Source organism: Bos mutus, chromosome 17, assembly GCF_027580195.1.
Source record: "Bos mutus isolate GX-2022 chromosome 17, NWIPB_WYAK_1.1, whole genome shotgun sequence".
NCBI lineage: Eukaryota > Metazoa > Chordata > Mammalia > Artiodactyla > Bovidae > Bos > Bos mutus.
Genome location: NC_091633.1, coordinates 505,814 through 531,212, shown reverse-complemented (window position 1 = coordinate 531,212; position 25,399 = coordinate 505,814). Strand labels below are relative to the sequence as shown.

At 59.6% G+C, this 25,399-nt stretch overlaps 1 protein-coding gene across 1 annotated transcript; it reads right to left on the bottom strand.

Annotated features, from left to right (window-relative positions):
• Positions 1-5,352: 5,352 nt before the first annotated feature.
• Positions 5,353-8,202, bottom strand: SLC25A1 (solute carrier family 25 member 1). The gene is made up of 9 exons (XM_070385691.1): positions 7,955-8,202; positions 7,630-7,737; positions 7,455-7,554; positions 7,220-7,358; positions 6,786-6,870; positions 6,540-6,644; positions 6,333-6,448; positions 6,177-6,250; positions 5,353-5,974 (listed from the first exon to the last, which is right to left on the bottom strand). The coding sequence occupies exons 1-9, from the start codon at positions 8,037-8,039 to the stop codon at positions 5,860-5,862; spliced, it is 927 nt and encodes a 308-aa protein (XP_070241792.1). The 5' UTR covers positions 8,040-8,202; the 3' UTR covers positions 5,353-5,859.
• Positions 8,203-25,399: the final 17,197 nt, after the last annotated feature.

Sequence of the window (25,399 nt, the reverse complement as noted above, 5' to 3'; positions counted from 1 at the left end):
CCCCGCCCACGCCCGCCCCTCGCCGGTCCTAACACCGCCCTCAGCGCTGGTGCCGATGCGCGGCCACCTGGGCCCCACACCGGCCTTCCGACGCACTCCTGGCCACTTTCCTGGCCTGACCCCCTCTCTGCACACAGATCCAATCACGGCGCTCCCCTGCTCAGGATAAGAGGATCAGCCGCCTCTTCGCGGTGCTCCTCCGGCCCCTGGGCTCCGACACCTCTGTCCGGCTGCCCCCTCCCTCCCGTTGCCCAGGAGGCAGACCAGCTCCGCCAGCGGCCCAGCGATCTCGGCCGGGTCTAGCGGCCTTCCCTGCTCACCCCACCTGTCCCTGCACAACCCCCTCCACGGTCCCAGTAGCTCCTGGCCGCCCTCACTTCTGTCTCCCGGACTGAAGAGCAGACCAAGTTGCTTCCTGGACGGGTCAAAACTGGTCGGTGCCAAAGAGGGGGTGGATGGTGGGGGCGGGGCCTCCAGGGAGGGAGGAGGGGGCGGGAGGAGCACCAGGGGCCAAGGGCCGAGACTTCAGTCCCTAGAAACCACTGGCTTCGGACAGTCAGAGGCTGGGGCGCCAGGCGGGCCCAGCATGGCCCAGGGCGAGTTTGGGAGTCAGGTCCCAGCACATGCCAACGTGCGGCTAGAGGGGAGACGGCGAGCACCGCTCTTCTGCCGCCAGGAAGGGTGGAGGCGGGGGAGGATCCCGGGCACAGCTCGCCGGGACGGGGGTGGGGCGCCGCCTCCCCGTCTCCCCGCGGCGCGCACCTCGCCCCCTCCCGGCCGGGCGGCCAGGCCATCAGGACGCCCTGATTGCTTTCTTTCATGCCGGTGCCTTTCTCTGTAAAGAACGCCCGCTAATGCCTCCTTTATCACGGAATTAGGGGATTTAGGGCCGACGGCACAAAGGGGCCCTCGATAGCGGCTATAATCAAGCGCCGATCGGCCGATCTCGAGCAGGCCCGGGAAGAAAGCGAGCGCGGGGATTAGCGCCGCGGGGCCGAGATAGCATCGCGCGGCCGCAGGCTGGGGCCGCTGGGGAGGGCCGGCCGCGCCGCGGAGAAAGGCCGGCTTAGCCGCCGGGCGCCGGGGATTCTGAAGCCATTAGCGGGGATTAGCACCCGGGTTAATCTGCTTTGGCCACTCAATTGTCAACGGGCCGCTCGCGTGGTGGACCCCTCAGTGGCGCGGCCGCGGGACCTCTGCAGTCCAGCACGGGGGCCGGTCTCGATTTCCCCAGCGGTCACCGGGCCAAGCCTGGCCCCGAGTCCCAGAGGGCGGTATGAACCCCTCGCTTCCTCAGACCAACGGGGTCCCTGTGCACTTGGCCCAGAAGGTTGGAGTGGGTCTTGGCTGCAGCCTGTGCTGGGGATCAGGGCGCACTGGCCCCTGCCTATCCGCGAGGCCCCCGCCCTTCCAGCCAGCTCCTCCTCTGCACTCCCGGCTGGCCCTCAGGTGTGGTTCCGCAGCAAGGGACACCCTCCCCAACCCCGCAAGGCCAGGGGGCCGGTCCTGCAGACCAAAGGGAGGCTGCCCGAGGCCAGCAAGGAGCCCCTGTCTGCAGACCATCCCTCCCGCGGTCCCACCCCAGGATACGGACCCCAGCCCCGGCGGACGTGGTCTCACCGGCTGCCTCCCCAACCCCAATCTTCAGCTCCCTCACTGAGGGGGCCGAGGGTGGGGGCTGTGCAGACTTGGCTCTCATAGGTCGCAGGCAGGCTCTCTGTCTCTGCCTGGGTTTCCCCATCTAAGGAGCGGGGCTGGCCGAAAGGAGGAATGGTGCGGGTGTGCTACTGCTGTTTGCTGGAGAGGCGCGTCCCCGGACCCACTAACGACGGGCTCCGGGGGTGGGGGACTCGGCGGGGTGCGCCTGCACCACGATGCCGCCCCAGCCTCCTCCTCCATGGCGATGGGAGGGGGCATGGCCCCCGCGCCCTACTCGAGCCCGCGGGTGGGAGCAGGTGCTCGGATTGGAGCTGGCCAGCAGCGGGGAGGCTGGCGGCCCTCGCGGCCCCATCCCGTGACCGTGTCCTTTGTCCCATGGCTGGCACTGGGGACTCGGGAGCCAAAGGTTGCGCAGTAGGGAGACATGGGCGCGAACCCCGGGCCAGCGTGTCAGGGGCGCCCGTGGCGGCGTCCAGCGTGAGCAGTGGGTCGTCGAGGAGGGCGATGGCGGTGGCTCCGGACAAGCCCCGAGGGTCGGGGGCTGCCCAACAAGTACCGCGCGAGCGGCGGTCCAAGCGCATGCGCGGGCCTGCACCGTCCGGGCGCGCCATGACGCCATCAGCTCGCGCCGCCCGACTTCCGGGCGCTGGCGGCCCCGCCCCCACTAGCCTGGGCCCCGCCCCGAGGGCGCCAGCGGCCGGCGCGTCGCTCCTACGTCGCCAGAGACTGGGCCCGGGGGTGGGGCTCCTCCCTCACGAACGGGGCTGGAAGGCCCTTCTGGTGTCTCCGGGCCTCCGGGCCGACCTTTAGCCGAAGGCCCCGCGGGCGCAGGGAGGTCCCCGGGCCCTCAGCTAAAGGTCGACCGGCCGGAGGCGGGGCTCCTGGAGAGCGGCCGCGGGCCGACCGGCGGCGGGTCCGAGAGCTTGAGCCCGAGGCCGGTTTTCAGCCGGGGGTTGGGCGGCGAGCCGCCGCAGGCGTCTGAGCACAGGGACTGAGATGGCCCTTGCCTGGAGGTCTCCTCGGGAGACAGCCACCCCTTGGCCGAGTGGGGCCTCAGGTCCAGGCCCGGCCAGTGGGGGAATAAATAGGTGTGGCCGGCCCGGCCGAGGAAACAAAAGTGACGACGGTTGTGGTGGGCGGGGTGGGATCAGGGCCCGGCCCAGTCTACGCAGACGAGGTGGTTCTCGCGTAGTCTCAGGTGGGCGTGGAAGGAGGCGAGCTACCGGGCGACGGCCAGGGGCCGCCGTGTTTTCCTTGAGGCACCCGCTTGGTCGGCCTAGGCCGCGTCTCTCCGCGGTCCTAGCTGTTCTCTGTGGTCCGCCCGCGGTCCTTTTCGGTCCCTTCTCTGCTGTGGCCGCCTCTCTCTCTCTCTCTTTGGCCCTGTTCCCAGATCTTGAGGATGCAGGTCCTCAGACCCCCTGATTCTGTGCAGGGAATTTGAGAACACGTAGGAAGTATAATGTCAGTGAGGAAAGTAGTCTGGCGTCCTCAGCTCTGATTGTTTGCTGTGAAGGCTGAGGACTGCCTAAAACATGGAATTCTCTTTGTTGGCTAAAAGGGGAGAGACCCACTCGTCAGGAGCAATTCTGTGTGTGTACTAAGCTCTGATTGCCCTTCATCACCTACACAAGGACATGGAAAAATCCAGGGGATGCCTGTAGGGTAGTGGGGTAGGGGAGGGTTCAAAGAAGTCGGGCAGGGGGCCCTGCCTAGAGGCAGGGTAGGACACCCCTCCTCAGCCACACAGTGGTGACATGGGGCTGGGAGTTGGCCAAGACCTGCCCCTGGGATGGCCACCATCTCACCCTTTGCTCCCTCGGCCTGTCTCTGAGGCCATTGTCCTGGGCACACTTCCTGATGACCCCGGGCTCAAGACGATGCCAGGTGGTGAAGGTTGCTTAATGCTGAGTGGCTTCCAGTTGGGCTCAGACGTTTCTGGCTGTGGGCCGGATACCCTGACCCAGAGTCTGCATTCAGCTCACAACTCCTCTGATAATGCAGGCACAGCTGCCCCCAGGGTTCTCCCTGGCCCTGACCTGTGTGTCCAGGTTGGCCAGGGTGGGGCGGGGGAGAACCACCCTGGAAGTGGAGTTTTTCGCCTCTCAACTGCTCAAAGTTCTGCCCCCGTCATTCTGCCCCTTGGCCTAGTGCTGCAAGGGCAATGTTCCCTGCCATTGTTTTCCTCCCCGCGGCTTTCCAGACCTTGATTAAGTGCACTGGGCTCTCTGCAGACACCTACCTGCCTGCCCCTCTAGCCACTCTGCACTGGCTCACTTCCCTCCGGCTTTGCTGACGTTGTCTCAGACAGTGCGCCAGCCCCGCTCCCCTCAAGTCTCAGCTGCAGAACCAAGGCTTTGACTAATCCCACCCTCTGTCAACAGGTGGAGTAGGTGGGGGACGGGTGGCTTCTCCTCGCTTACAGCCTCAGGGGACGCGGGCCCAGGTCCGCTACCTTTTCCGTCTGGCCCTGCCGTCCACCTTGTGCTCTGGCACAGGCGAGGGCGCCCTGCCCCTCCTGGGAACAGGTCCCAACACTTTCCTTCCGGCTCAGTGCAGCCCGGCCCCTTCCTCTTTAGGAAAGGAGGTGGGGACAGGGCTGGGGGTGCTGGTAGGCATCAGTGAGCAGACGCCACTCCCAGAGGTACTTGTGGCCGTGTCCACTCAGGGCCCAGCTCTGGGGCTCCGCCACGTCTAGGAACTAGCTGGGACCCCGGGGCCCTGCTAAATCTCCCTGAGGGCTCCCTCTGCAGAGAGTTCTCAGCGCTCTCCAGACACTACAGCACTCCTCCTCGTAGCCCACAGGGCTGGGCTCTCACTTCACAGTTGGGAAGTGGGATTTACGTGGCTTGCCTCAGCCTGTGAGCAGTCAAGCTTTGTTGCCAGGCCCTTTCTCCTCCCTCTCCCGTGAGGAGAGGGCACAGTTTGCTCCTTGCACCCCTCAAACCCACCCTCGGCACCCAGATCTACCTGACTCCAGAGGTCCAGGTGCTGTGGGGCTCTCCCCTGAAGGGAGCAGCTCCGGGAGTGGGGCTTGCCCGCTAGTTGAGCCAAGTCCTTTGTGTGGCTTTTGCTGCAGTCACTTGGACGAGGTCCCTCTGCCCCTGCACAGCCTGAGGCACCTCCTCCACTTGGCTCGCAGGTGGTTTCCAGCCAGATCTGGGCCAGGGGGACCCTCCGGTTCAAGGCTCTCTGGCCCCTGTGCTGGGCTGGGCTCCCAGCTGTGCCTGGGCCCTGGGGGAAGGTGGGCTCCAGCAAGGGGGACACCCTACTCTGAAGTTCAGTGCTGTTGGGTGAGGGCCCCAAGTGCCCACTACCTCCCAGCCTCGGTGAAGCATTAACGGCCTCTTGCTCAGTCTCAGGGCACCAGAAAATGGTCACCCCGAAGCAGTTCCCCGTGAGACCACCGGGAAACCATGAGGGAGTGAGGTGGGCTGGGCCCCAGGCTGCACGGTGGACAAAAGCCCCTTCTCCAGGGCCGACCACCTGCTGCCCGCCAGATGACCCCCAAGGACACACCCTCCGGCTCTCTTGCAGGATCTTGCCTCCTGCTCACAGGCAAGGCCTGGCGCCAGGCATCCCGGGGGTTGGCGCCATGCCACAGCTTGCTTGCCCACCAGGCCCCCTGGCAGGGTCCTTGGTGAGGAGTGGGCCTGCCCTTTGCAGAGGCGTGGGCTCACAACAGGGACAGGAGGCTGCAACAGGATCCGGTTTATTGCCTTGGAAGGGTGGTCCTGAGAGTGGCAGGTGCCACCCTGTCCCGGGCGGAGGGAGGGCCCGAGGGCCATTAAGGCCAGTGGCGGGAAAAGCGGGGGCCACGCAGCCCCTGGAATGCAGTGAGGCCAGGCTGAGGCCCGGAGGCAGCTGTGGTGGGCCGGGGCACTGCCCCTGCTGCCCAGGGTGGAAGGCACCGGGCTGGGACGTGACCCCGGCCACACGGGCACCCCGGGTCACACGACACGAAACATGGAACACAGGCACACAAGCACGTGGACAAGCGGGCAGATTCACAGGCCAGAGGGACACACAGTCTCAGCTGGACACAGACACTGTGGTGGTGGATACAGACCACAGAGGACGTGAGGACCCGGCACGGCACACCCAGGCCACAGAGCACGCGGGACAGGGAAGGGCCTTTTGGCACGACTGCGCTGGAATTGTAAGAGGGGGCGCTGGGGACGGCCCGCGCGCAGACCCCAGGGCTCAGTCCGTCCTCCACACTTTGTTGAGAAGCTTCACCACCTCGTCGTAGATGATGAACACGATGGCCACGTCCAGGCAGACCCGGCCGAGGCGCGGGACAGTGCCCTTGTAGAACCTGGGGAGGGAGGCGGTGGAAGGGCCAGTGAAGGCACAAGGCATGGCTCTGGGGGTGTAGTGGGGAGGAGTCAGAGATTGAGAAAGCAAGAGCGGACCCTTTTGCGGATGCCCAGAGTGAGGGCACCGGGGTGCGGGTGGCCTGGGGGGAAGGTGCGGAAGGCCTGGGGTGCAGAAGGCACAGCTGCCCCTCGCCCACTCACGCCTTGAGTCCCTCGTTCCTCAGGATCTGCAGGCCGCAGTCCAACGTGTTCCGGTACTTGTGTGCTTCCAGTCCCTGCAGGACACCAACAGCCAGGAGCCTCGGTAACGGGTCCCGCCCCAGGCCCCGCCCCCACCCCCGCAGGCCCCGCCCCCACCTGCATCCGGGTCTTGATCACGTCCAGTGGAGTGTTCCCGAAGACACTGGCTGCGCCCGCGATGGCTCCGAACACACCAGTGATCAGTGGGTTCATGGGTTTGTTGGGGTTGTCTCCTGGATAGGGGTGAAGGCTGGGGTCAGACGGGGATAGCGGGCTAGGGCAGGGCTCCAGGCCTGGAGTGGGGGTCTTGGGCCGCGAACATACCTCGGTACCAGTTGCGCAGGGAAGTCATGACGAAGAAGCGGATGGCCTGATTGGATCCCTGCTTCAGCACGGTGGCCGTGAGGCCTTGGTACGTCCCCTTCAGCCCTAGGGCAAGCAGGCACGGCAGTCACACCGACGGCCTCCCAGACGTATGCAGGAGCGCCAAGGCAGGAAGCGCCGGTGGCGGCCCTGGGCAGCCTGGCCCAGGTCCCTGACCCCACCAGAGGGCAAGGCCGAGCGGCTCACCTTGTTCCCGCACGATCTCCCTGACCCCGTGGAAGAATCCTCGGTATTTGGGGCTGGCAGAGGTCTGGTCATGGATAAATTTCACCTGAGGAAGAGGCGGCAAGGCGCTGGCTTCCAGGGGTCAGGGCGCGGGCGCACCTGGCCGCCTTACGGAGGAGCCTCTGCCGTCATGTTTACTAGTTTTTCAAATAATTTAGGCAGCAGACACGTGTGACCTTGTTTTGTGCTAAGTTTTTTTAAGGCAGTGTTATCCTCCCACTGCCTCGAGGATAGAGTCCAGCCCCCAGGAGGCTCTTCAGGCGGGCTTTCTGCGCCGGGATCCCCGGGCAGACTCCTGCCCACCTCGACGGTCTCCGCGGGGCAAGACCCCTGCCCACCTCGACAGTCTCCGCGGGGCACAATGCCACCACCCCGCCACCCGGGGACCTGCCCACCTTGACGGTCTCCATGGGGCACACGACCACCACGGCCTCGGCCACTCCGGCGCCCAGGCCGCACAGCAGCCCGCGCGTGCTGTCCAGCCGTCCCTGGGCGTCCCGCATGTGGTTGCTGAGAAATTCGAACGTCCCGAACCTGGGGCGGGAGGCTGAGGCGTGAGACGGGCCGCCGCGGGGCCGGGGCTCGCTCCCTCCCTCCCTCCCGCGGACCCCGGGGCCCGAGCCGCCTCACCTGACGGCCGCCTTGGGGATGGACCCGTAGAGCAGGGAGCTGAGGCCGCGGTACAGGCCCAGGACGCCATGGCTGCGGACTGTCTGCCGTACGCAGTCCCCTGGGGGGAGGGGGCGGTCAGCGACCCCGCCGGCCCCTGCAGGCCCGCCCGCCCCCGCCGGCCGCCCCCACTCACCGATGCCCCGGTAGCGCGGCGGGTGCGAGCGCTCGTCCAGCTGCAGCTGCGTCTTCACGTACTCGGTGGGGAAAGTGATGCAGATTTCGATGCCGCCCGCCAGGCCGCCTGAGGGTAAAGATCGGGACCCAGACGGCGCTGAGACCCCCTCCCCCGCCCGGACTATGCCCGCCGCCCGGGGACGGGCCCGCGCCTCCCCCTCCCCCGCGGTCCCGGCGGGGCGCGGGGGGCCGCGCCCGCCCGGAAGCGCGGCGGAGCCGGTATCCCGGGCCCGCCCAGAAGCGCAGCGGGGTCGGGGTCCGAGTGCGCGGTGCGCGCGCCCCACCTGCCAGGATCGCCTTCCCCGGGTGAGTGAGTGCGGCCTTCCCCGGCGCGGGCGCGGCGGCCGCCAAAGCGCGGGGTGCGGCCATGGCGGGCGGGCGGGGCGGGGGCCCGGCGGCGGCGGCCTCGGGTCCGAGCTCTAGCGCTCGGTCGCGGCGGCGGCGGCGGCGGCGGCGGCGGCACCGGTTATGGGCCGGGGCGGAGCCGCCGCTTCGGCCCAGGGCTCCTCCCAGCGTGGTCCGAGTCCGGGCCCGCCCCGGCCCACCCCGAGCTCGCGGGAACGTGCGGACGGGCGGTCCTGCGGCCTAGCCAATGGCCGCGCGGCCCTGCCCGGCCCCGCCCCTAGAACCCGCCCACGGCCGGGCGGCCCCGCGGCCCAGCCAATGGCCGTGCGGGCCCGGCTCCGCCCCCGCCCCGAGGATCCGCCCCCCTCGCCCGGAGGGCGGGGCCTCCCCTCACCCGACGCGCCGCGCGGTCGCCACGCCCCCCCAGGACTCGGGGCTCCGGGCAGCGCGCACTGTGGGTGCAGGCCCCCGACACGCCCTGCTCACCGGCCAAACCCCGGTCCCGAGGAGGCCCCTCAGCGCTTCGGTCCCCGCCCGCTCGCGCAAGCCGCGACGGGGAAGCGAGGACACGCCGACTTTCATTTAACATGCAGGGCTCACGCACTGCCCAGCAGGTCCACAACGTGACCCGGAGGGGCAGCTCCCCGAGCGCGGAGTGGGCAGGGCTCCCTGCCTCTGCGCCCGGGAGTCCTCGCGCTCCACTCCCCAGGAGGGCGGACTCCAGCCAGAGGGCCCGGGGGTTGGAGTCCACCCCTCGCGGTTGCTTCGAGCAGTCTGTGGCCACCCCGGGCTCCGGCGGGGCCACCACTCACTGGACCCCGGCAAAATGAACTACGCCCGGGCGTTTCCCGCCCCCCCACCCCCGAGTTCTCTGTGCTTCCTGGTGAGGCGCTCCTTGGGGAGGTTAGGGACCCGTAGAGGGCAGAGCTGAGGCCGGGAGCCAGCGGGGGAGCCGGCAGGCAGGGCCTGCAGTGGGCCTGCAGTCAGCGAGCGGAGCAGCGGCCGGGAGGGAGAGGCCCGGGTGGTAAGCAGAGCTCCTGCTGCTCCTGAGCGGCCAGGGGCCCAAGGAGCAGGGTGTCAGGCCAGCCCTGAGCACACAGAAGCCGCAGAGACATGGGCCTTGTTGTGAGGGTCCACCCAGGCACATACTTAGCCGAGCCCGCTGGGTCCAGGCATGCCCAATCAAAATAGTAAGAAACAGGCTGGCCTTCGTGCTGGGCAGGGAGCACACGCGGTGGGAGGCCTGAGGCTCGCGGGCTGCCTGCCCACACAGCTGGCCCGTGTCCCTCGTGCAGCCTCCTACAACCACCCTGTCTGCTCGAGGGCACGCCGTCCAGGCAGCTGCCCAGAGCAAGGCCAGCGAAGCCTCACTGCACGAGGGGGCCAGCCGGGGCCGGAACATCGGCACTTGCAGCTGGGCAGCTGCCGGGCACAAGGGTCAGCGACAGTGAAGGAGGTGCCGGCCCAGCAACCTTGGAGCACTGACCCTTCCACGCCGGGAGGCCTGCCCCACTCGGAGCTTAGCTAGGGGAGGGCAGAGCCAAAGGCTTCCCCACTCTCCTCCCCTCCCCTCCCCCCAGGGACAGGGGACTGGGGCTACCAGCTGCCACCTACCACGCAGGAGTGGGGTGGGGCCTCAGGCTCTCTGGGTGCCCAATCTGTCCATCTGCGAAGAGAGGGGAGTGCTGAGTGCCCATACGACAGGCTGTGTGCGTGCCTGGGGCACGCAGGAGCAAGCCCGCGCGAGAGGGAGAGCAGAGGACGGGCGCCCGGGCTACCCACCATGACATCCATAACCAGGCAGAGATGGGGTGGCGGCCTGATGAACCCCAGCCTCCGCTGCGGTCTTGGGCCTTCGAGCGGACACTAGGCCACCAGGGCACCGGAGCAGTGCCCTTTAACCAGGGGTCACGAGTGCAGCACTGCCTGGCTTCAGCCAGCCCAGGCCGCCCACCCCTCCTGAGACCAGTCGCCTGGGGTGGGGGGTGGACACACACCGTGTTCTCGGGGCAACAGCAACTGTGTGTCTGGGACCCTACACGTACCAGGTGAGAAGACTCATGTCCGGCGTGTGCCCAGGTCTGGGAGGGAGCCGGCCCGCCAGAGCAGAGCCAGCCCTGCCCTTCCTTCACGGGAGCTGCACCCACGGCCCCCCTGGGTTGCCAGAGGGTGCACCCTCACCAGGCGGGAGGCCCGGGGCCTGGGTCGCCACTGGCAAAGGAGGGGCCTGGCCTTCTTGTCAGGGCCCCTCAGCACTGTCCAGTCGGCCTGGCCGCCCCTCAGCTCGTCCCAGAGCAGCTCCTGTCCTGCTTTCCAGCCGCTTCCCCTTTAGTCTCTGCAATCGCTGGTGATAACCCTGTTCCTGTCATTCAAGCCCCAGAGCAAACAGTCCACCTGGGCTCCTGTCACCCCACCGCCTGTCCATGTGCCATGTGGGGATGGACGCCCCCGCCCGCCACGGCCAGCACCAGGCCCTGACCTCTGGCCCTCCCGATCTCCGCGTCCCGCTGCAGTGACCCCTCTCGGAACACGGGGTGAGCCCCTCCCTCGAACGTCCCCTGGTCCTGGCCCCTGGATTTCTCCTGGAGTTGCCTCGACAGTCCCGCCCTGTGAAGCACTCTGGCCCCGACCCAGCACACGTCACCCCCTCCAAACACTGCCCCCGTCAGCCAATATCTCCGAATGCGGATCCGACCCAAGAGGGTTTTCTGTTTTGCCCACTGATAACCACTGTCTGGAATAATGCCCGCCACGCAGTAGGGGCTGGAACACTGCCGAATGGACAGTGTTTCACTTAAAAGCCTCGGGGCAGCTTAAACACACTCCCTGTTTGCTTTACGATCTGTGTCTAGGACTTGTGCACGGCAGGAAAGCGCCTGTCACCGGACCTCAGTGGTATCCACCTGCACAGGACCCGAGCCCTGCGACTCATTAAGGCCCCTCCAGACTCATGCCCCTACTGCTGGCTGCAGGCTGGGGCTCGGGCTCCACAGGGAACACTGCCCAACAGCCCCCTCCCCAGGCTGCCCGGACCAGGCCGCTCCCGTGACCACAGCCCCGTGGAAGCCCATTGCGCCAGGCACGCACACCACGCCATCCCCCGGCCAGCTGTCCAAGGCTGAGTCCAAGCACAGCACCCGCGGGAAGGCCCCACCCTCCTAAAGATCCCAGGCCCCTCCTGGTCTTGGGCGCAGCCCCAGTTCCCAGGGCCCCGCGGGGGTGGCTGTGGCTCTGTCACCGCTGACCCAGTGGTCTCAGCACATTGCCCAAAGGTGGTCCCAAGGGTGGCCCCCTGGGCACCGACCAGGTTCCTGAAGGTTCAAGGAGCCGAGAGAAGGGAGGGCACCTTGAAAGCCCAGTCTGGCCAGTGACGGGGTTCAGGCTGGCTCAGCTACCCGTGCACCACACGACCCGATGCTTGCAGCACTGAGGTGCCAGCAACAGGGGCTCCGGCCAGAGGGGGACCCTGGATGCCTGTGTGGAGACATCCCCAGGCACTGCCAGAGGCGGAGGGCCGGGCCCCACACAGGGACCACCAGCTCCGGCGCTGTCCCACGCAGCTCCCGGACAAGCCAACGTCGGGGCCGCACAAGGTTGGGGGACAGAGCCCCCCGCTGACCCGCAGGCCGGGCGGGTGGTGGAGACAGGGCCAAGGAGCGCCCTGAGCCTCAGGCCCGGTCAGCGGGCGGGGCCGGGCACGGTCTGCGCTGACGATGATCTGAACGAGCTTGTGCCCCGGCCCAGCTGCCCACAGATGCACCGGCAGGAAGCCAAGAAAGAGCCCCTTGTCCTTCTCTTGTTTTTTAGAACTATGTTTTATTCTGCGGAAATGTTTAGGACTTCAAGTCCACAGAGGGTGTCCCAAGAAACCCTGAGAGAGCTGCTGTGAGCGGGCGAGGGCAGGAGCCAGCTTAGGGTCTGTAACGAAGGGCAGGGAGTCGGAACCTCGAAAGGTCACTGTGAGTCGGAACCAGGTAACCAAGGTAGGGAATTTGGTTCGCACTTTTCTGCACGTGGGAAGATGAAGAGCCTGGAGGCCCTTGTCCCTGAGCAGGAGGAGGCTTCTGCTCCAAAGGGCCCCATGGGGCCACTGGGATGCCCGTCTCAGGGTGACCCAGAGGGCCCCCCACCAGCTCAGCCTCCCCACTCCCTGCCCCAGAGGCAGGAAACACACGGAAAAGGCTTGGTCTCTGCTTGTGTTTTCTGCGTGAGGTGTCACCAGCCCCCTGGGGACCCTTGTGGGCACACACGTGTACACACACACGGGGCACACGCTCACACACACACACACACACAGATGGGGCCACACTGTTGCCTGTCCTTCCTCTGTTCATTCTGGACGGCAGAGCAGGTGGACTCCAGACACCTACACTGTTTTAGCCAAAGTCTCGCTAATGACTGGGTGCTTGGTTCGCACATTTTAGGACACACGGCTTCAGACATGCACTGATGCAGTCACTGCACATCTCCAGCGTTTCCCGCACGCAGGATCCCTGGCAGAGGGCTCCACGACCCGCCTGCGTGCTCAGCACAGACGCCAGTGAGGTGACACCACCTCAGACACTGCTTCACGCGTGGGCATCACGTGTACACCGATGCACACGTGATCTGCCCTGTCCAACTCTGTGCGACCCCATGGACTGCAGCCCACCAGGCTCCTCTGTCCATGGGACTCTCCAGGCAAGAGTACTGGAGTGGGTTGCCATTTCCTTCTCCAGGGGATCTTCCCAACCCAGGGATCAAAGCCTCATCTCCGGCATCGGCGGGCGGATTCCTCGCCACTGAGCCCCCTGGGAAGCCTCTGCCCGCTGATGAGTTCCCTGCTCTGAAGACAATGCCTGGAGCCACTTAGCCAACACGGAGTTCCCTGGCCAGCAGCTGTATCTGGTCTCATCACATCTACCCCTCAGTCTGCAATGACCTGGCTGAGGACCCGGCTTCCCGCCTCCCGAGGAACCGTCGCAGTCCCAGTGGCCACGTCTGGCGGGGCCCAGGGGTCAAGTTTAATGAGTCTGAGCTCCGGGAACCACTTTGCTTTCCTTGGATGACAGCCTTTATACAAACACATCTTGAGTGCTTCATCAAGAACTCCCTCTGTGCTTTTAGAAGCTGGGGTGGCCCTCTCTGTGGTCCTCGGCTCTGCCCGCTGGCCCACCCCGCGCTCGGCCAGGGCCGGTCTGGCCCTTACGAACGGGGGTCTCGCTTCCTTACACGTTCTGTCGTGTTTTCACAATGAACTCATCACTTGCCACAACGTTTCCTGTCAGATTCCCTCGAAGCTTTGCTGCATAGGTTCTCCCGAAGAGGATGTGTGTTCACCTCTCGCAGAAATCGGAGGGGAGAGGGCACTGCCTGTCAGCAACCGTTTTAGATGAAAGTCCTCGGACGTCCCTGGGGGTCCAGTGGTTGAGGATCCAGCTTGCAATGCCAGGGGCACCGACCTGATCCCTGGTGCCACGGGGGAACTCAGCCCGTGCACCCCAACTACTCAGCCCGTGTGTACAGGGGGCCGCAAAGAGAAGCATCGCAATGAGAAGGCCATGAACCGCAACCGGAGAAGACCCCCGCCCACCACGACTAGAGAGCAGTCTCCGCTCGCTGCAGCGAGAGAAAGGCCGCGCCCAGCAAGGAAGACCCAGGGCAGCCGAGGATAAGTCAATTAAAAAAACCTGAAACCTTCATGAAGGATTTTTTTAGACATGACTTTTTGCTAGAACCCACGCGAAGGCAGGCTTGCCAGGGCCTCCGTCCCCACGCCCAGCACCAGGTCGCAGAGCGCTGTGTGCGTTCCACCTGGTCTCGGGCACAGGGCTGGCTGGGGCCACCACGGCTGTGCTGACCCTCAGGCTGACCGGGGCACCCGTGTGCCCTCTGTCCCGCAGGCCCGGTTCATCGGGGACTGTCCTGCATCCTCCCCGGGTGGTGGTTTCGAGTCTCAGGCTTCTCTGCTCACTTGGGGCTCACGGATGCGCTCTGCACATTTCACCTTCATTTCACGTTTTCTGGTGACAGGCCTGCGGGCATCCCGTCTGATGCCAGAAAGCCACGCCTCTGCGGCTGCCAGTCACAAAAAGAGCCACGAGGTGGGCAGGACCCCGCGGGTCCGGGAAGGGCTGGCGTGTGGGGGGAGGCGGCACGTGGTCAGGCCCACCTCTAGCGCCTTTCCTGCCAAGTATCCACAGGCAGACACCCACCCAAGGAGGTCGGCCGGAGGCAGGGCAGACTACCCTGGGCACCGCAGCTCCCACAGGCGGGATCCAAGCTGGGTGTACGAGCCCACTCAAGTGTAAGCTCACAGCCCGTGATTTACTGTGCAGCACTTCCGAGTTCAGACACACACAGCCCCAGACACGGCAGTACAGGCCTGTGCGGCCTTTCTGGCCTACGAACCACGCCTGACAGTTAAACCCTTGCAGCAGGATTTAGCACATGGAGGCCCGGAGTCTGCTTGACAGTCTCTGATACTGAACTACTGGATACTGAACACATGTGCATGCTCCGTCCTGTCCAACCCTTTGCAACGCCATGGGCTGTAGGCCACCAGGCTTCTCTGTCCATGGAGTTTTTCACACAATCATACTGGAGTGAGTTGCCATTTTCTCCTCCAGGGGATCTTCCCAATCCAGCGATCAAACCTGAGTCTCCTGCCTCTCCTGCATCAGCAGGTGGATACTTGATCCAGATAATCACGATGGTGTGATCACTCACCTAGAGCCAGACATACTGGAGTGTGAAGTCAAGTGGGCCTTAGGAAGCATCACTATGAACAAAGCTAGTGGAGGTGAGGGAATTCCAACTGAGCTATTTCAAATCCTAAAACATGATGCTGTGAAAGTGCTGCACTCAATATGCCAGCAAATTTGGAAAACTCAGCAGTAGCCACAGAACTGGAAAAGGTCAGTTTTCATTCCAGTCCCAAAGAGGGGCAACGCCAAAGAATGCTCAGACTACCGCACAACTGCACTCATCTCACACGCTAGTAAAGTAATGCTCAAAATTCTCCAAGCCAGGCTTTAATACTACACGAACCAAGAACTTCCACATGTACAAGCTGGGTTTAGAAAAGGCAGATCAAATTGCCAACGTTGGCTGGATCATGGAAAAGGCGAGAGAATTGCAGAAAAACATCTACTTCTGCTTCACTGACTATGCGAAAACCTCTGACTGGATCACAACAAACAACAAACTGTGGAAAATTCTTCAAGAGATGGGAATACAGAGCACCTGACCTGCCTCTTGAGAAACCTGTATGCAGGTCAGGAAGCAACAGTTAGAACTGGACATGGAACAACAGACTGGTTCCAAATAGGAAAAGGAGTTCGTCAAGGCTGTATATTGTCACCCTGCTTATTTAACTTCTATGCAGAGTACATCATGAGAAACGCTGGGCTGGAAGAAGCACAAGCTGGAATCAAGATTGCCGGGAGAAATATCAATAACCTCAGATTTGCAGATGATATCACTGTAATGGCAGAAAGTGAAGAGGAACTAAAGAGCCTCTTGATGAGCATGAAAGAGGAGAGTGAAAAAGCTGGTTTCAAACTCAACATTCAAAAAACTAAAATCATGGCATCCGGTCCCATCATTTCATAGCAAATATAAGTGGAAAAAGTGGAAGCAGTGACAGATTTTATTTTCTTGGACAAATTCACTGTGGATGGTGACTGCAGCCGTGAAATTAAATGACACTTGCTCCTTGGAAGGAAAGCTATGACAAGCCTAGATGGCATACTAAAATTCAGAGACATCACGTTGCTGACAAAGGTCCATGCAAGTCAAAAGCTATGTTTTTTCCAGTGGTCACGTACAGATGTGAGAGTTGGACAGTAAGAAAACCTGACCGCTGAAGAATTGATGCTTTTGAACTGTGGTGTTGGAGAAGACTCTTGAGAGTCTCCCGGACTGCAAGGAGATCAAACCAGTCCATTCTAAAGGAGATCAGTCCTGGGTGTTCACTGGAAGGACTGATGCTGAAGCTGAAACTCTAATACTTTGGCCACCTGATTCGAAGAACTGACTTACGGGAAAAGACCCTGATGCTGGGAAAGATTAAGGGCGGGAGGAGAAGGGGACAACAGAGGATGAGATGGTTGGATGCCATCACCGATGGACGTGAGTTTGAGTAAACTGACGGCGATGGTGAAGGACAGGGAAGCCTGGCATGCCGCAATCCATGGGGTGGTAAAGAGTTGGACACAAGTGAGCAACCGAACAACCATTCTGACAATGACTTTAAAGTGAGGAGGGATGGTGCAGCGAGGCTGGGGGTGAGGCCACAGAGGAGGGCGGGAAGGGCAGTGAGCCCCCAAACTACCCGGCTGAGTGAGCCCGAGGTCCACGGGCTGACGGGCGGATGACCCTGTGCCTGACAGCGTGGGGGTCTCTGTTGGACGCTCAGCTGCTCTCTGACCCACTGCCCAGCAAGAGCAGCAAGATGCTGCGCCAAGCCCCCTGGAGACAGCCGGTCCCGCCCCGCTCTGGGCTCCAGGGGGACCCTCCACCCTGCCCAGGCCCCTCCCCAAGCTCTGCTCTCCTGGACCCACTCGGGCTGCCAAGGCAGGCAGCAGACAGGACCCCGTGACCGCAAGACAGTCGACTGTGGCAAAGGCCTGAGCCGTCCAAGGTCACGCTGGGGACAGGAGACAGTCGGGAGAACTGGAGGAAGGCAAGCGGGGCACGAGGGGCCAGCCTGTGCTCGGCAGGACGTCGCATGGGCAGGTGCCATCCTGACACGCCCGGGAGAAACCAGAGGAGGAGGACCCGAGCCACGACGCGGGGCTCAGGGAGGCCGCGGGGGAGACGGGGGTGAGCCTGGGGGACAGTGGATCTGGCTGGACCGAGAGAAGGGGGTCCCGCTTCCAGGGGCCGCCACCCTCTGGGCCTGTGCCAGGCCGGGGCAGGGGCTGAGGGTGAGAAAGAAGGGACACGAGCCCCTCCCTTTCAGACCACCGCCTCCGCCCCGGCCTGTTCCCTGTGGACAGCAACAGCTCTGTGGGTGAAGCTGTTCAGGCCAGGGCTGGCACCTGCAGGCCGAGGCCTGTGCCAGGACCCACCCTGTCCCGGGGTCCCCCAGCGCAGCTGCCCGCTGGGCAATCGCACCCACTCCCCAGCTGTGCCCTGTGCTTCTGGCTGATGCACCATCCAGACGCCCTGAAGCAGAATTACCTGCTCAGCCGTAAAGATCCACTTTACTCTCCTGGCGCCAGATGGAGCCGCTCGGGAGACAACACTGCTTTCTCAGTCCTGTACGGGCTACGATGGACGGGCTGCGATGGCCCTGCGGGCTGTGGACGTGCACGTGTCTTTGGTGGGCTTCAGGGACGAAGTCAACAGAGCGTCTCCCTTCAAGACTGCTCAGATGACCTGGGGAGACGCCGGGGGACACCGAACGGAATTCTCAGCCTAAATACTCGTGACCGCGTCACCGTCCCTACAGGCATCTCTGCCCGTGTCACCGGCTTCTGCTGCTGGCCATCTTCCTGCCGTGCGGTCTCTGCTGCTGTGCGCAGGCCTTCTCCAGTTGCGGCGCACGGCTTCTCGTTGCGTGGCTTCTCTCGTTGCCCTGGGCAACCGCTGGTTACAGGGCCCTGTCCAGGGACAGCAGCTCGAGTGGCCTGTCAAGGAAACCCTCGCCCCCTACCTGGGAATGAGCATTCACTGCACCACGGGACAAAATGGTCACGAAACACCTCCCAAACCGTGCTCAAAATTAAGACTGAAGGGAAGGGCTGTCACGCAGAGAACGCCGCCCACCAGCCAGTCTGCTACACAAGAATCAAGTCATCACCCAAGAATCAAGTCATCACCCAAGATCGAGTTATCACCCAAGAATCGAGTCAGCTACCCAAGTAGCTGGCATGCCTGAATGGAATTCAGGGCAAGTATGTGGACAAGGCACTTTGTGCCCTGGGAAAACTGGCAGAACCGGCCCCCAAGAAACTTAGACATTTTCAGAAAAGTTTTATGAATGTTCATCACCTTGTCTCATGCTTGTTGCTGTTCCAGTTGTTAAATCACGTCTGACTCTGCAGTTCCATGGACTGTAGCCTGCCAGGCACCTCTGTTCATGGAATTCTCCAGGTAAGAAGACTGGAGTGGGTGCCATGTACTTCCCCAGAGGATCTTCCTGACCCATGGATCGAACCTGTCTCTCCTGTTCAGCAGGCGGATTCTCTACCACTGAGCCACCAGGGAAGCCCATTCCTATAATTTCAGTTCAGTTCAGTTGCTCAGTTGTGTCCAACTCTTTGCGACCCCATGGACTGCAGCACGCCAGGGCTCCCTGTCCATCACCAACTCCTGCTCAAACTCACGTCCATCGAGTCAGTGATGCCATCCAACCATCTCATCCTCTGTCGTCCCCTTCTCCTCCTGCCTTCAGCCTTGCCCAGGGTCTTTTCCAATGAGTCAGTTCTTCACATCAGGTGGCCAAAGTATTGGAGTTTCAGCTTCAGCTGAATAGTTATAACCCTATAATTAGAAAAGCACTAACACACCATTAACTAAGATAACGTGTTCTCCTGAATAGCAGTGACCTTCTGCCCTGCTGGGTGCTTGGTTGCATATACCCTTTACCAAATCAAGTATATACTGACCTCCCCTTTTTCTCTTTTTAAATTTTTATTTTTTAATTTAAAAAGTTTTTTACTGGGTTGGCCAAAAAGTTCGTTTGGTTTCCCAGTAAGATGTCTCTAGTAATGCTTATCTTTAATTTCATTTGAGACAATTGTGTTATATTGTACCATGATAGCTGTCATACCAGCTTCATTAAAAAAAAAAAAACATTGCAATTGGTGAATTTTTGTATAGCTATTTTAATATTGAAGCTGGAAGAAAAAACTACATTTTCCGCATATTGTGCTCTATTATTTCAAGAAAGGTAAAAATATAACTGAAACACACACAAAAGATTTGTGCAGTGTAGGGGAAGGTTCTGTGACTGATCCAACATGTCCAAGTGGCTTGCAAAGAGTCCTCGAGTAGGGGCCCCTTCTTACTCCAGGGGATCTTCCTGGCCCAGGGATTGAATCTGCGTCTCCTGCTTGGCAGGTGGGTTCTTCACCACCGAGCCACCAGGGACGAAGGCGATGTTGGGTATATGGTGGGAGTGGAAGGGAGTCCTCTCTTATGAGCTCTTTCTGGAAAACCAAGTGATTAATTCCAACAAGTACTGCTCCCAGTCAGATCGCTGAACACTGAATAAAAGCGTCCAGAATCAGTCAACCGAAAACACATAATTTTCCATCAGGAAAACCCAGGACTGCATGTTTCTCCGATGACCAGGCAAAAACTGTTACAGCTCGGCAGGAAGTTCGGATTCATCCTCCATATTTACCAGACATAGCACATATGGAATTCCACTTATTTTGGTCTTTCCAAAATTCTCTCTTTAAAAAAATTTTAAAACATCTTTCTTTCTTTCTGTATTTGACAGTCCCAGGTCTTAGGTGCAGCACGTGGGATCTTTAGTTGGGGCATGTGTGGTCTAGTTCCCTGACCAGGGATCGAACCCAGTCCCCCGACACTGTGAGCGCGGAGTATTAGCCACTAAACAGCCAGGAAGTCCCTACAAAACTCTATTAATGGAAAAAATTTCAATTCCCTGTGAAAGGACTGTCAAAGGCATGGGGAACAGTTCTTTGCTCAAAAAATTAAAAAGTTTTGGAAAGATGGAATTACGAAGCGGCCTGAAAAATGGCAGAAGGTAGTGAAACAAAATGTTGAATACACTGTTCAATAAGGTTGTTGGTGAATACGAAAAATGTGTCTGAACTTTTTGGCCAACCCAGCACAAGGACAAGCCCATGCTCAGAAGGTTTCCACTGTAGGGTCCTGCCAGATAATCCAAGAAGTTGTGTATTCAGTTACAAATAACAAATCTTGCACAAACATTTTCCGAGAATAGGAGGAACCACTTCCTATGTCATTCTGTAATGCCAATACTAACCTAATTATAAAGTCAGACAAAGACATCACAAGAAAAGAAACTACAAACCAACTACCATAAATACAGACTGATAATATCCCTTAACTATTACTGAGTCAAGTCCAGCAACACATAAAACAACGATCAGGACCAGGAGGGATTCAGCACGGGAATGCAAGTTTGCTCAACACCAAACATCAGCTCACGGGACTTGCCTGGGAGTCCAGGGGTCGTGCGTCTGCCTTCTAATGCAGGGGACATGGGTCTGACCCCTGGTTGGGGAACCAAGATCCCACGTGCCGCAGCTAATCCAGCCCACCACAACTCCTGAGCCTGAGCCGAAACTACAGCCTGAGGCAGCCAAAAATAAATAATAAATAATTTAAAAAATCATTTCACAGAAACATTACAGTAACAAAGGACAAAAACCATGTGACCATCTCAACAAATGCAGGAAAAGAAAGTGACAAAACCCGACACTTTTTCATGATAAAAACTCTAAACAAAATATATGGGAACTTCCTCGGCCAAATAAAGAGCTCATCTACCCAAATGATGCTGAAGATTACATCCTTCCCCGAAGATCAGAAACAAGTCAAGGATGTGCGTTCTTGTTCTCGCCATATCCATTCAACACTGTACTAGGTTTTCCAGTTGATGCAGTCTTGAAACAAACATACAAACTGCACCGAATCCAGATTAGAAACCGCATGTAAAACTGTCTACATGCAGCCAACCATGAGACCGTGTATCAAAACTCGAAAGAAATCCACTAAATGCTCTGAGAACTAATAAATGCGTTTAGCAAGTTCACAGAATACAAATAAACATGTACAGATTATATTTCAATACACTAGCAACAAACAATCTAACATGAAATTAATAAAACAATCCAGGACAAAATAATGTAAGAAGATAATGAAAAGCAAATTTAACAAAAGAACTTCGGGATTTGTACACTGAAACTGCAAGACAGCACAGAAAATAAATAGAAAGACGCTCTGTGTTGCGTGTCCAGAAACTCAGTATCGCCAAGACGACGGTGCTCGCTAACCGGATTGACAATTTCAGCTCAGTCCATATCAGTCTCCCAGTAGGCTCTTCATAAAGGTGACAAATTAAATTCTAAAATGTATGTGGAAATTCAAAGGATCTAGTTTCAAAGACTGTTTTGAAAAACACAGTTGGAATGCCAGCACCATCTGATTTCAACCTTACTATAAAGTCAGTCAGTCATCGGCACAAGGCTGAGCGCACCGATCAAAGGAATAGAACTGAAGCCCAGAAATAAGTGTTCCTACTCACTGTCAACTCATCTCCAGCAGTGGCACCAAGGCAACTCAGTGGGGAAGGACAGGCTTTTCAGCCACTGCTGCTGGGGCAGCTCAGCGTCTGTGCGCAGCTCTTTGGGGGGAAAAGGAAAGAAAGAAAACCCTGACACCCTTACCTTGCACCACACACAAAACTTAACTCGAAACGGACCACATACCTAAATGTAAGTGTTAAAACTCCAAAACCATGAGAAAAGAAGTACAGAAAATCCCCATGACCTGGGATTAGGCTGGTGCTCTTAGGCTAAGTCTTAGACAGGACTCCAGAAAAACGATCCAGTAAAAGAAAAAAAACTGATAAGACGGATTTTATCAAAATTAAAACTTTAGCCCTTAAAAAGATACCATTAGGACAATGGAAAGACAAGCTACAGACTGGGAGAAAATATATGTAAATCAAATGGTTGATAAACAGCTCATATCCAGAATATATAAAGAACGCTTAACATTCAAGAACCAAGAAACGGGCAAGAGGTTTAACAGACTCTTCTCCAAGAAGATATATGAATGCATCACTAATAACCATGTGAAAAGACAGTCAACATCACTTGCTGTTGTTCAGCTGCTCAGTCATTTCCAACTCTTTGTGACCCGTGGACTGTAGCCCACGAGGCTCCTCTGTCCATAGGATTCTCCAGGTAAGAAGACTGGAGTGGGTTGCCATTTCCTTCTTCAGGGGATCTTCCTGACCAGGGATTGAATTCACTTCTGCTTGGCAGACAGATTCTTTACTGCTGAGCCACCAGGCAAAGCTAGCATCACTGGGCGTTAGAAAGCTGCAAATGAAACCCATAATAAGGTACTAGTTCACAATCATCATAGCTGCTATAACAAAAAGACAACATCAGGTACTGACCCTCACACATCGCTGGTGGGAACATAAAAAGGCACAGCCACTTTGGAAAGCAGTCTGATGGTTTCTTCAAAAGTGGAACAACTTTACCATGGGCCCAGCAATTCACCCAAGAAAAATACAATAAGGTTTGCGAGAAGCAAGTGGTCATAGCTGCAATACTCCGAACACCCCCACTTGGAGCAAGCCCAAATGTCCACAAACGGGCAGTGCAGAAGATATGGCTGCAGCTGTAAACGACTATCCACCAACAGAAAGGAGCCGACTCCTGAGCCTCAGACGCCCCTGCTCGGTGAAGGGGGCCAGATGGAAAAGGTGTATATTACACGAGTGCATTTGTCTGAAACGCCCAGAAAAGGCAGCTCTGCAGGGGCAGAAAGCTGCTGGGGCTGGCGGGGCGGGGAGCGGGGGTGACCCACAGAGGAACAGAGGGACCCCGGGGCACCGCGAGTTGATAAACTGACTGACGGGTGCTCAGCTGTCCCCTGAGCATAAGGGAGCTCCGGGGCCTGCAAGTTCTACCTGAGTAACGTGGTCAAAGCCGAAACAGAGGTCGGGCTGCAAGTGCAAGTCCAGGACGGGGCAGTGCTCCAGCACCTCCACCCCCACCCTCTCCAGCGGGAAACGTCATCCAGCTGGAATCCCGGTCAGAGGACAGGCTAAAAATAACGTGCTTTACACTTGCGGCACAAAATACCTAGCCACAAAAAGGAGAGGCAAAACAAGGTCCCGAGCTCTTGGGGAATCAACCTCAGGTGAGACCGAGGTCCTCAAAGTGACCACCAGGGGGCGCCATCCACCACCCGCCCCGCAAACACGGGAGCGAGCGGTCAGGGCCGAGCAGCGCTTCCTCCAAAAGCAGGAACACCTGGGCTGCAACAGAGTCACAGACTCTGTACAAGGGGTGAGGACAGACGGACGCTGCGCCGTGGGGCCTGGGTTTTCCAAATGATCGCTTTTTCTTAGTTTAGGGATCAGTGTTTGGTTAAGACGACGGTACTGTGATTTCGGCTCCAGACACCATCAGAAATGTCTACTTAACCTCCGGAGCCCCGGAGGGTCTCAGAAACCAGCGACTGCGGAGTCCAGCTCCTCAGATGGGAGCTCACACACACACTCACGGAACAGGGAGAAGGCCTCACAGATACCGGACGGCGTTTCATCACCCGAGCACCCTGGGCCCAGGAGTGAGCCAGAGAGCCCGAGGACCAGAGTGCAGCACACGACGTTCCCAGCCGGCCAGACCCCGCCTTCTCTGCAAACAGGCAGGAGCGGCTGCGACTGCACCCCGCCCGCCGCTGGTGCCAGAGAGAGAGGCGCCCGAGGGCTCAAGCCCAGGCTGCCGGTGGCCCGCTCCTCCGCGCCGGCACCCGCCAGGCCCGCCCGAGGACCCAGGGGCCTGCACACAGGTGTGAAGCAGGTAACAGCAGAGAGGCCCGTGTTCCCGGCCGGCAGCACCACGTGCGGCTCAGAACGCACTTCACGGGTCACACTCGTCGGCGAGGCTCCTCCCAGGCTAGAGGGAGCCTGCAAACGAGGGCCCGTGGAGAGCAGTGACTCTGAGGCCTTTCTCGGACTAGCTCACCGGGACAGTGTCAAAGCTACATCTGTAAGTGCCTCACGGGCCTCTCCAAGGACACCTCTCCACGTGTTCTCTATTTTAACACCAACACCTCAGACCCTATATTTATCCGGATTAAATGTCAGCTCCTTGGATCCCAGGCTGTCGGAATCTGCCTGGATTCTAATTTTGCCCGAGAACTTTGCCACCCAGCTCTGGGGCGCCCTTCCTCAGGCAGCCCAGGTTGCTGGTATCTCCCCGGCCTGGGGGGTCCGGCGTGCCTCCGGCGGGAGAGGTGGCTCAAGAAAACGCAGAACAGCGTGAGTGCAGCGGGGACACGCTCCCAGACGGGGCGACAGGCGTCAGCAACCGCCGTCCCACGGGGGCTAGCAAGCGACTCTCTCAAGTACATGCTGGGATCTGTGTGGCACTTTAAAAGAAAGAGCGTCAAGCCGTGTTAAGTTACAAAAGCAAAGGCCAGGAGAGTATTTTTACTGTGATACTTTAAATCAGTTTTTGAAAGATATAATGCTTACCTCAGGCTTTCCCAGTGTCTCAATCAGTAAAGAATCTGCCTGAAGTGCAAGCGGTTCTGTGGTTCTACCCCTGGGCCGGGAAGACCCCCGGAGTGGAGACGGCAGCCGGTATCCTTGCCTGGGGGGCCGGAAAGACCCCGGAGTGGAGACGGCAGCCGGTATCCTTGCCTGGGAACCCCATGGACAGAGGCGCCCGGTGGGCTGCCGTCCGCGGGGTCCCGGCAGTAGGGTGCGGCAGCGACTGAAGCATCAGTGCTGCGATGCTGACCTCAGTAGCTTCTCTCGGGCGAGAGACCCCGTGGTCGCACAGCGTAGTTTTCATTCACACCTTCTACCGAGGGCGATTCTTCCAGGCATAGGAGCTTCTTTATTTAAAGTTCCTTCCAGACACTTCTGCCCCGGCGATAGGACGCCAAGGAGCCTGGGGAACTTAGCTAGGATTACGTAGGACATGATACCTCCATCGACCCAATTAACTCAGAGACGGACGCTGCTGCAGTTCTGAACACAAACGTGTGCTCTGTGGGGATGCCTGGTTTCTCCAAAGAGGCCCGACTCGAATCCATCTGCTGCTCGGTCACACCCGCCACACACACTTTGTCAGTGTAAGTGACCAGCCCGGGATCCACCCCCAGCATAAGGACCATTCGTCTGCCACTAGGTGAAATTCAACAGGTCACAGAAGACCTCACAAAAAGCCTCAGACACGTAGAGAGGCAACCCTAGGACTCGGCAAGGCCGCTGCTGTGTGTCTTAGAGTCTGCAAAGTCAGCGGGCAGTGTAAACCAAGCGTGTCCCGGGCGTGAGCACCAGCCCCTGGGGGCCCAGCGGACCCTGCGCCCACCAGCGAGCGGTCTCGGGTGCTAGAGGTTTTCAGTTGAGCTCAGTGCCCACTCAGAGTTCTATCTTCTCTCCTCAGGTGAAAAATGAACATGAACTGCTCTCTTTAACTGCAAATAACCTCTAGCAGAGAGGTTCACAGCTTTGTCTGGAAACCAACACAGCTGAGCACAGACTCTGATCCCCACCCAAGGTTGCCCCTCGCGGTGCTGATGAGTCCTAACGCTCGGAGCCGCGCTGACCAAGCCCAGAGACGTGAGAACTCGCCACTGCCTGCAGCCACGGTGGAGGGGACACCTCATCACCGCGCAGGAGCCCTGTCTCGCGTGGCCTCTGC